Genomic DNA, 11,345 nt, shown 5'->3' on the forward strand with positions numbered 1-11,345 from the left:
ATATATATATATATATATATATATATATATATATATATACGAATTATCAATGCGAAAAAGTCAAAATACAAAACAAATCTTAGCACCAAGATATATATAGAATGCATTTGCACTTTTCTAAGAATTCAATCACACCTCTGAGGTTTCACATTCAAATCAACTGGATTACTTGAGATTTGCATTGATCCACTTGAAGCCACTCAAGCATTGTTTCTATGTAGCGTCCTTTTGCTCACTATTCGTCCAATTTAGAAGCCCAGATTCCAGTGAAGTCTTCCACTGTCTTCCATGTGGAATATCGCTTAGAGTGCTTTCTTGAAATCAGTGATTAGTGTCATGATACTTAATGCTACTACGATGTCGTCAACCCAGACCAAAATGAAGGTGTGACCATCTCTCTCTCTCTCTCCCTCTCTCTCTATCTCTATCTCTCTGCTCCCACAAATATGCAATAAATTTTCCTGCTTCTGATAAAACTTTGTCTCAGTAGGAGGTCGCCAACTCCTTGAACCAGTTGCTAGCAGCTTGTCTCAAACCATGAACTGATATATTCAGTTTTTAAACTTAATTATGCCCGTCCGATCCTCAATTCACAAACAATTGTGGTTGTTCCAGATACAATTTTACTTCTTTTGGTGAGTGTTTGAAAGCCGTCTTGACATCAAACTGGAGCAGGACATAGCCCTGCTTCGCTGATAGTTGGAGTACAATTCTGAACTCAATGTCTTTGGATTACAAGTAGGCGCAAAACTCTCAAATCAACTTGTTTGAGACCCATCGCCATATAGTGTGCTTTGTTCTTGTCAATTTTACTACTGGGTCCAAATGTAACTTTGTAGACCCATTTTCCCGGTATAACGTCTCTGTCTGTGGTTGGTCTCACTAGGGCCCAATTCTCGTTCTTTTCGAATGCCTTAATCTCGTCCTTCCTTTCTCGGTGCCGCTGATCCAAATCATAACCTTGTATCGCTTTGTAGACTGCATTTCTGGTTCTCCATACTCAAACTTAGTCACAACAAGATGGCTTCTGACTTCTCAAAAAGCTGCAGAACATTCGCTGCTCGTATCCTTCGTCTAAGCTTTGCCCTCTCCGCTTGCTCCAGTGCATCTTCATTGTAGCCCAATGGTGAGAAGCTTTCTGTGTCATTCTCCTCTAGTAACTCTGAGCCTCAGAGACTCCCTCCTACTGTAGTAGATTTTTCATCTAGTGCTGCTTCCTCAACAGCCCAGTCAACTGATCTCAGTGTGCTTTCTTCAGTGTTGATGCTATCAGCCTCGTGTTACTCTACTTTTATTGCAGTAGGTTTCCCTTGACTCTCATTGGTTTTCGTTGTCTTGATGACCACCATCTGGGTGTCAGAACCTAGTTATTCTGACCCTCATCTAGTAAGTGAAGTTTCTCTGTGTTGTCAGGGATTGAGCCCCCTTTGGACTCTCTGATGATCAAATCGGACCGCCATTACATTGTATGTACCTTGTATGAGTTGGATAAGAACACGAGGTGTCCATTGTCGACCTTACTGTAACCCACAAACATTCCTTTCAGTGTGTTGGGTTCAAGTTTGCCGACATCTCTGTCTCTCTTCCCCCTTATGACTGTGCAATCAAAAACAGGTAGCTTACTAATTGCAAGCTTAAGTTCTATACCTCGCATCAGCTTTGCTGGGCATCTGTCTCCTGGCCTCAAAACCAAGTTTCTGATTCTGGCTGTATGGAGTATTGCTGCTCCTCACATCATGTTGGGAATTACTATACCAATAATCAAGTACTTTGCCGTCTTAAATGCCCTTTTTCACACCTCAGCTATCCCCTTATTTTGTGGCGTATCATGTATGGTCTTCTCCTGTATAATGCCTGCATCTGAACAGTACGTCTTGAACAGCTCTGGGTGAAACTTCTTCGCGTTGTCTTACCTCAAATTCTGGGGCATGCCCACACTGAAAACAAATTTTATCAGGTTAGCCAGTGCTTTATCCCTTGCCCTGAACAAGTCTACAAATACAAACTCCGTGCACGGGTCTGCAAATGCAGTGGAGAACCAGAACCCTGACAGTGACTCTACTCTGAATAGCCCCATCACGTCTGTCAACACCCTCTCGTTCTTCGTCCGCTTGAGTTTCTGCCACTTTTGCCACTGAAGGCTTTTTACGCTTGATCTTGAGTTTACTCACTGTCTTGGGTGCCTACCTGGCCATATCCGCTGGATTCAAATGACACAGTAGTCACTTCCTTGCACTCTCAAATTTCTCGCTGTTGGAACTTCTCATGAACTCTAGAACGCTGCAGGGTACTTAAAACAAAAAACTTTCTTGAATTAATTTCACCCGAGGTCCTTATTGGAGTTTCATGCAGCTGTCTTCTTGCTCGAATGTAAAGCCAATCCGTGCATCTTGAGACTGATAGGAGGTTTGAGGAATAGTCAGGCACACACAATTTGAGTTCGCATTGGAATACCTATATGTTTGAGAGAATTCTGTTCCTCACACAGCCTCTGTCCACAACCCGAGAATCTTCGGCATTGGTTTTTCCGACCGCTGGTTGTATGGAAACAAAGTCCAAGAACGTATCGGTTTTTGCCATTATGTGATCTATATAACTATTCTCCACTAGCATATGTGCTTTCTTCCACTGGGTAAGAGCCGAGCAGTAATCCTTATCTGGTGTCGCCATCGTTGGACCTGTTGCCACTGACTCGTGTTTGCCTCCATCTCTTTGTCTCTTACATGCCCTGTCTAGGTGACACTTTTCAACACATTCGATACATTGTGCTGTAATCTTCCTCATTCACTCGTTGGCAAAGTGTCCAGAAGTCCCACAAAAAAAATTCGATTTCCTGGGTCCCCTCTTGATGTTACGTTTCACTGCGAGTGCCACTGAAAGACTTTGTCCCTTTTTTCTCGTTGCTGTGTTGTCATGAAAACTTTTCACCCCGTAACATTTGTTCGCTTGTTAAAGTTTTCCTGTATTACAAAAAATTCATAGCTAATTTGCAGACCCATGAGGTCCAAGGCTTTAAAGAGGATCTCTGATACTTTTTCCCTTGTTTCATGTAGCCTTGTGAGTTGTGAGCAGCTCCTGTCATCTAATAAAAAAGCTGCTAAAATCCTTAGAAATCTCGATTTGCAATCGAACCAGCTGTGCCACCAAAGTAACTACTACCGGCGTCTCCACACTCTGAATTGCTCGAGCAAAAGCTCCCAAACCTCTTTTTCATCTCTTAGGTCTTCATCTCTCACACAATCACATCTCATCAACATGAGTGTTTTCGCATCCAGAGTCATTGCCAGATGACGCCACTCATTGTTTCGTTCCACCTTGATGTCCACAAATTCCTTCTTATATGCATCATTAAGCACCTTGTGGTTCTTCTTTTCACCACTGCTCGACCCAGTGGCCAGTTGTACAGGCTCATTGGTTTGCTCCTCTGGGCCCCAGTTTTGCCTTTTAGAGCCCTTTTATCTGCATCATCATCAGATATTTTGTGCGCCAGATTGCGAAATCATGTGCCTGTCCTGTGTAGGTCCGTAACGTCACTGATTGTTGATCCATCTTGGAATGAACAAGCCAAAAATTTGTGAAAATGAAATGTAGTAAGCAGAAAAAGATTACGACTTTCAACAACAAAATTTTTCTGTTTAAGATAATATTTTTATGACATGAAACTGCTCGGCCTATAACCTGTTGAGTTATGGACTTTCCCCAAACGAAATAAAAGCGTTTTCAACTAAGCAAATAGAATTATTTTCTCAAAAATGCAAGAATGACGAAATGGTATTTTTCAGTAAATTTTAGAGACTTACAAGAGAGATCTTTTTAACAGATCAAGTTGATAATTTGGATTTGCAGACAAAATCGGACGCAAATTTCAGCTATACAGATGCCCATTATCAATGCGAAAAAGTCAAGATACAAACCTAATCTTAGCAACAAAATTTATAGGGGTCGCTAGGCTTACCCCATGTGGTTTGCCTCTTCAAAATTCCTGCAAATCAGTTGCAAAAAAGATAACATATTGTTTTTGCACTTTTCTGAGACTTTGTTCACACCTCCGTAGGTATTATAATCATTCAAAACAAGCTGGAAAGATTTTCACATCATATAACCTAACTCTAAAAATAACTATTTAGGATCATCAGATTGACCCTAGTATTGATTCACAGCACCATTTCTTGAAGAATTATTTATATCAATTTAGTGACTTGAATCAATTTGCTTTTGTCTGATTCAATTTTTAAGTTAAACTTCGTAATAATCTGACATCCTATTATCTTCAGATACTCATAGAGCAGGGTTTGCTATGGCTTGTCCCCACTATTTGAGGGCAAACTATTAGAATTTTGATTCAAAATATAGTCTTAAACATAGTTGGAAAACTATGTTTAAGACTATGGTTTGAATCGAAATTCTAGTAGATTGGCTTCAAATAGTGGGGACAAGTCATAGCAAACCCTAATCTAGTCTTTGATGGTTCCCGGGTTGAGGTGCGCGACCCAAAGTGGATGTCCTGACAGGCCCAGACGGAAAGTGCCCAGACCACCGTGCGTTCATGTCCAGACCATCGTGCGTTCTTCCGTGTTTCCAATAATTTTGAACGCACGACACCCCCTTCGTGCGTTCATTTCGGTGTGGACATATCTGGTTTCGGTCTGGGACCTCAGCCTGGGTTGGATCAATTTTGAGAACAAGACAATTAATGGATTTCTGTGCATACTTTTTATGCGCGAAAACAAGCACTAAGTTGTGCATCAGACAGAGGCAGTTCACAGTTGATACATTGAGCAGGTGTTAGATCAAAAAACTGAAAATAAAAAGACATGATGCAGAAATTTAAAAGTGCAGGCTGTTTTTGGCTGAAAGCAAAATTATCTGAAAAGTAACATTTTGTTCTGTGAAGAAACGGATCACAAGTATTGATCGCACAAAGGTATGCTCTGCCACAAATTTTGCGATCAAAACACCTTTTTGGCATAAAATTGTATTTTTAACGTAGGATTTCGCGATATCCGTGGAAATCGAAAATCAGAGACTTGCTAGTAGACTAAGTCGACCTCATAGTTGAAAATAGCTATTTTTTTTACAATTTTCGCATGATAGATTTGCACTATGAGCCGACCTGCTGAAAAAGAGTTGTGGAGTCAGAGGAAATTGGTAAGGTTTGGTAAGGCTTGGTAAGGTACTGTAACGTTTTGGTAGGGTTCGGTAAACTTTGGCAATGTTCGGTAAATTTGGGTTAAATTTGGTTCACTAGAGTTGGTAGGTATTTTTAACCGGTAGTTACATAAACAGGTTTCGGCCTTGAGATTTGGTTAACAAGGCTACTAATAGAGGCTAAAACAAATTCAAAGCTCTAGATCACCTCAACAAAACAGAGTTAATGGTTCTTACTCGAACCTGAATATCAACAAGCGTTAAGCATCAGGTAAGTTCTACAAGTTCACAAACACTAGCAATGGGTGAAAACAAAGAATCCTCTGTTGATCCTCATTTGAAACACATTAAAAACCAAAAGCAAATGTTTGAAAGCGAAATTGAATCGTTCACCGAATTTGTTGTTTCAGAAGTCGATTCCTGGAGGACACTGAAACTCTAGAAGAAACATTGAGCCAAACTAAAGAGTTGCAAGAGAAATTCGACAAGTCTGTTCAAGAGCTTTTGGACATCTCGCCATCAACCAAAATTCAAGATTCGAAAAACAACCGCTGCCCTTCGCAAACACAAAAAAGAAACCCAAAAAATTAGAACTAAGCAATGTTTCATCAGGCAACTTAAGGGTAACATTTGATAGTAGCAGCAGTAACCCAACAATTCTTAGCACCAACAGGACCTCTACATTTTTCTCAGCATCCGCTGGGAGCGTAGTGTCACGTCAACTTGTTTCGTCGGACTCTGCAGCGCCCGCTAGCTCAGTTCAATCCAATTCCATTTCGCCACCGCCATTACGGAATCCAGTATTGGTTTCTCAACGGCTACTTCATCTGGAAATCTTGTTTACAGTGCCTTGTCTTGGGAACCGTTTCTTGCTAACTCAAACAGTAGTTCAACCAACCAAGACACATCATTTCATGTTTCGAACAGCAATCCATCATGCAGATTCCTTCAAAATCAACAATTCTCAGATCCATCGGCGTCCGCTACACTTGGCTCTGCTTCATATCAGAACCCCATTTCCATGTCCACCTGTTTCCAAAAATCTTTGCCCAAGTTGCAGGCAACAAAATTTGATGGCAATCCACTTGACTGGATGAAGTGGTTCAGCATTTTTCAAGCCACAATAGATCCTTCACCTATGTCATTATCAGAAAAGATGATACAACTTCAATCGCTATTAACTGGAGAGCCAAAACATTTAATAGATGGATACGGCTGCAACGGTAGTCTGTATGTCCCACTGTTGAATCGTCTTGAGGAACACTTCGGAAACCAAACCGGATAGTAAACGCCTTTCTTGATAAACTCTCGCAGTTCAAACCACCTAATCTGACTGTGCCTGAAAGTTATACCCATTTTCAGCCTTTCTTTTGACCCTAGTGGGTACATTTCACCAACTTGGTTTCACTCACGACATCCATTCTACTACAAATCTAAATCAGGCATTAAATAAACTTCTGACACCAGCCCTCCTGGACATGAACAAGTATGCCCACGAAAAGTTTTCACTCCAGCCGTCTCTCAAAGACCTTTTTGAGTGGTCATCAATCTACGCAAAGGCCTGTAGAGATTTGCCAGCGCCCATATCGGTAACACGACCCAGCCATAGAAGATCAAAATTTGCTTATAAACCATGGATTCAGAAAACTCAAAGTCCCTTGCCCTCATCTATGAGAATGACAAGCAATGGTCAAAAAGTGGCTCTTTTTTCGACGGTAACAAACAAAGCCCCTCCAGAAATGTTGTTTGCCCCAGTAATGAGACCTGTCAATATCTCTACAATTGTTCTCATTTCCAGACCTCCTGTCCTATCGATCGGAGAGAACATGTCAAAAACTTAAAACTTTGCTGCAACTGCTTTGGCAGTTATCATGATCAACATTGCAATTCAAAAATTGTTTGTCAAACAGGCAGTTGTGGCCAAAAGCATCATACTCTGCTCCATAAGACCTTTGGAGACAATAATCAGAGAGTGAAGCCGCCATCGGTCGTTAAATTCATTCAATTACATGGAACAGGACAAGTAGCCCTTGTTCCGTTTGAACTTTCCAATGGTGTAAAAACTCTTGATACTTATGCGTATATAGACAACGGAAGTTGTCAAAGCTTGCTGATTACATCTGCAGCATCAGAATTGGAGATTGACATAAACACAGTCGCTAAAATTCCCGTCAGTGGCTACCAAACAACTAGAGAAATAGACTGTTCCCAAGTTTTTGTCCAAATCAAGCTATACAGATCCCAGAATACCTCAGTAGTTTCGATGAATGTGCTAGCAGTACCAGATCTCAATATGACGCCAGGTAAAGCCAGTGAGCAGAACAAACTTTGTAGTAAGTTTGATCACCTTAAACACATCACGTTGCCAAATGTCAAACAAAATCAAGTGTGTATAATCATTGGAATTGATAACCTTGAACTAATCCACTACAGTGAGATAGTTAAAGGCCCGAAAAACACAACTTGGGCTGTCAAGACGCCATTAGTTTGGACTTGTGCCGGAGAGACCAGCATAATTGCAGAGGAGCAAAATCCAGTTCTCAAAACCCAAATTTGTTCCAATGGCCAATTGGGCAACAAAATGTTCACCAAAGTTCAGGATTGCACGAAGATCAGAAATTATGGCACTGCATCAAAGAAAAAAGCACTGTCCAAGAACGATGAAAAGGCTTTGGAAATTTTACAATCCACAACCAGATTCAAGGTTGATCATTACAAAGTTGGCCTCTTGTGGAAAGAGAACGCAAAATTGCCGAATAACAATTGGCTCCCTGAGAAACAGTTGAAGTAGTTAAAAACAAAGCTTTCCACGAAGCCAGTATTACGAGAAAAATATGAAGAGAATTTGCAAAAGGACTTGCAAAACGGATATGTTGTAAAAATTGATCCTTGTACCAAAAACACCAAGTCAGTTTCTTATCGACCTCATCATCCGGTCTCAAACGAAAATAAGCCTGGAAAAATTCGACGGGTGACTAACGCATCCAATATCTTTCAAGGCCAATTGCTCTACTCAAATCCGTTGAAAGGCCCGGACTTGCTCAGCAATCTTGTTGGCATTATTTTGCTTTTCAGAGAAAGTCATATCGCAATATCCACCGACATTGAGCAAATTTTTATACAAGTCAAAGTTGCTCCTTCAGATAGTTCATATCTTCGCTTTTTTGTCGTATCACAACGGCAAATTAGAAGAATATGAATAAACTAGCCACATATTTGAAGCAACGTCATCACCTTGCATTGCATCGTACGCTCTAGGTCGTTCCAAGAAAGATAACCAGAAACATTTTCCTGAGTATTCCCATATTGTTGGACGCAATATCTACATGGACGATTTGTATATTTCCACTGACGACGTTGAAAAGGCTGTAAACATAAAAAGCAGCATTAAAGCTTGCCTGTCTCTTGGGGTTTTTTGACCTCACCAAGTGGAATTCTAATGCGGCTGCATTTTTGCAACAAGTCAGTAGGGATCAACTTTTAAACACAAACAAAGCTTCACCTCAAACTCAAAAGGTCCTCGGATTACCGTGGAATGCAAAAACAGACACTTATATAATCGAGAAAAAACTGTTCAATAAATTTCCCTTGCCTGGCACTATGGTAACGCAAAGAAAACTTCTGCGGTTTGTTGCACCCATTTTTGACACTCTAGGCTTTATAGCACCACTCACCATCCAAGTTCGCAAAAGTCTACAGGCCGCCTGGAACCATGAACTAAAAGGGGACAAACCATTGAACCTCAATGAATTTGCAGATCTAACTCAACTGCAAAATGAACCACGAGACTTCCGCAAAGTTTCAATACTTCGCTGTTTATTCATTAACAAAGCAATAAAGGAAACAGCTCTCCATACCTTCTCAGACAAGTCGGAGTATGCACTCTCAGCAGTTTTGTATCTTAGAATTGAATACTTGGATGAAACTGTTCAAGCGAAATTCATCATGGGCAAAGACCGCGTAGCTTCAATCAAAAGAATGACAATTCCAAATCTCGAGTTGCAAGCCGCCGTCTACGCAGCTCAGCTCGCACAATTCGTGAGAGAAGAGCACGACATTCACATAAAAGAAAAATATTTTTGGACCGATGGTACAACAGTTGTTTATTGGTTCCGAACCCCAGAGATACAGCATCGCATATTTGTTGCTAACAGGTTGGCGAAGATACTTGATGTATCAACAGCTCATGACTGGAACTACATCACCTTAGCTTACAATCCAGCCGAAGATAGCTCAAGAGGCGATGAAGTTAAACAGATGAACTGCAGTTCTCGATGGTGACTGGCCAAATCAGGACAACTTGAAAGCACGAAATTCGACCCTTCTCATCGTTCATCCGTTGCAAACCAATCTGCAATCAGCAAATAAATGTCCCATTGACATTGCACGCTTCAGCAACTAGAATCGACTGATTAGAGTTGCAGAATACTGCTTCTTCTTCCTCGAACGTTTGAAAAAACAGAGCAATTGCTTATCGCTCGCACATCACACACTGGCCTACAAGTACCTCATCGGCGTTGCTCAGAGTCAGAACTTTGGAGATGAGATTTTGTCTTTACAAAATGGCAAGGAGATACTTCTGTCAAGCCCTCTAAAAACACTCTGTGCTTTTGTTATCGAAAGGATGAACTCCGCGCCAAAGGTCGGTTGTCTAAGGCAATGTCTTAGAAACTGCTCGCCATCCGTTAATTTTAGACGGGGTTAACACAATCGTTAAGCTCCTCATCAGAAACACTCATGTAGCCAACAGTCACTCTGGTATTGTACAAACACGTTCTTTTCTAATGGAATACTATTGGATTCTGAAATGCCGAGCTGTTGTTAGACAAACAATACGTCAGTGCATTCCCTGCCGAAGAATGGCTCAAGAAATTAGTCCACCTCAGATGTCAGATCTGCCAAGTGAACTTTTACTGCTCCAAAATCACTTTGCGTTTGCAACAAAAGGTCTGGACTTCATAGGTCCTTTTCCTATAAAACAGTGAGGTAAATTTGCTACCCGTTACATCCTTCTATTTTCGTGCTTAGTTCTAAGAGCCGTTCATTTAGAAATTTCGGAAAATCTTTCTACATATTCAACAATGAGTTGCATCCGCAGATTCATTAGCCGCCGCCGAAAACAAAAAATATTTTATATTGACAATGGAAAATTTTTTGTCGGCTCTTGTTCCGAATTGAGAAATGGAATAGAAGCTCTCAGATCCTCGCGAGGATTTGCATCTTAGCTCCACATCTTAGATGTATCAATTGGAAATTTAACCCCCCTCGGGCTCCACATTTTGGCGGCAGCTGGGAAAGGTTAGATCAAGTTTTCAAACTCTCCCTCTACAAAGTCGTTGGCTCAAGAACGCTAAGAGACGAAACGCTGTCGACATTCACTTGTGAAATTGAGTCCAATATGAATTCGAGACCATCGACGAATGTTTCTAGCGATACAAACTATCCACTCCCGTTAACGCCAAATCATTTCCTTTTGGGTAGACCCTTGATCATTCTCCCTTCAGGAGTCTTCTCACAGAGCAAATTAGCAGTTACTAAATCTTGGAAAACATCACAAATTCTAGCCCAACATTTTTGGAGCCGATTTATTAGAGAGTATCTCCCTAACCAGCAGAAACGCTCTAAATGGCATAAAGTAAATCAGAACTTAAAAGTTCACGACTTAGTCTGGATTTTGGAAGATTTCAGACCTCGTGGTCTCTGGCCTCTAGCAAAGGTAATAAAGTGTATCCAGGCTCGGATAAAGTTGTTCGGCCAGTCAAAATAAAGACTGCATACGGTGAAAAGATCCGCCCCGTTCTCAAGCTAAAAAACTTTCTGTAGAGTAAACTGCATATCCATTCAACAGACGCATTCACATCATTTTAGCACTCAGCTTCCTTAAATGAGAAATCCTCTTGCAGAAATCTACACTATCGTTAGTGTGAAGTCACATCCTTTACTTGTCGATCAACAAACGATCTGCAAAATCCAGTACATTAAAAAGGTCCGTCACTCTTGAGTGGTAAGATTCAGGTACAGGTAGGTACGGTTAGGTAGAGGTAGGTAGAGGCCGTAAAAGTTAGGAGTCTTGTTTTCGCGATGTGTAGAAAGTTGGTACACCGCAGCAACCTCCACTTTAGCCCTTTTCGCTTGTGTCGCAATTTTCAGGTATTAAAATTTTTTGCCGTTACCCGCTCCGTCAGTTAGAAACGCCG

The 11,345-nt window shown here is 41.0% G+C and overlaps 1 protein-coding gene across 1 annotated transcript; it reads left to right on the top strand.

Annotated features, from left to right (window-relative positions):
- The first annotated feature begins 9,093 nt into the window (after positions 1 to 9,093).
- LOC142345045 (uncharacterized) lies at positions 9,094 to 9,429 on the top strand. Its single transcript, XM_075397128.1, has one exon. The coding sequence runs from the start codon at positions 9,094 to 9,096 to the stop codon at positions 9,427 to 9,429; it is 336 nt and encodes a 111-aa protein (XP_075253243.1).
- The last annotated feature ends 1,916 nt before the right edge of the window (positions 9,430 to 11,345 follow it).

This window comes from Convolutriloba macropyga, chromosome 8 (genome assembly GCF_964194025.1).
Source record: "Convolutriloba macropyga chromosome 8, txConMacr16.3, whole genome shotgun sequence".
NCBI lineage: Eukaryota > Metazoa > Xenacoelomorpha > Acoela > Convolutidae > Convolutriloba > Convolutriloba macropyga.

Coding starts and splice junctions, on each gene's coding strand:
- LOC142345045 (XM_075397128.1), top strand. CDS start 9,094: ATGGGCAAAGACCGCGTAGCTTCAATCAAAAGAATGACAATTCCAAAT.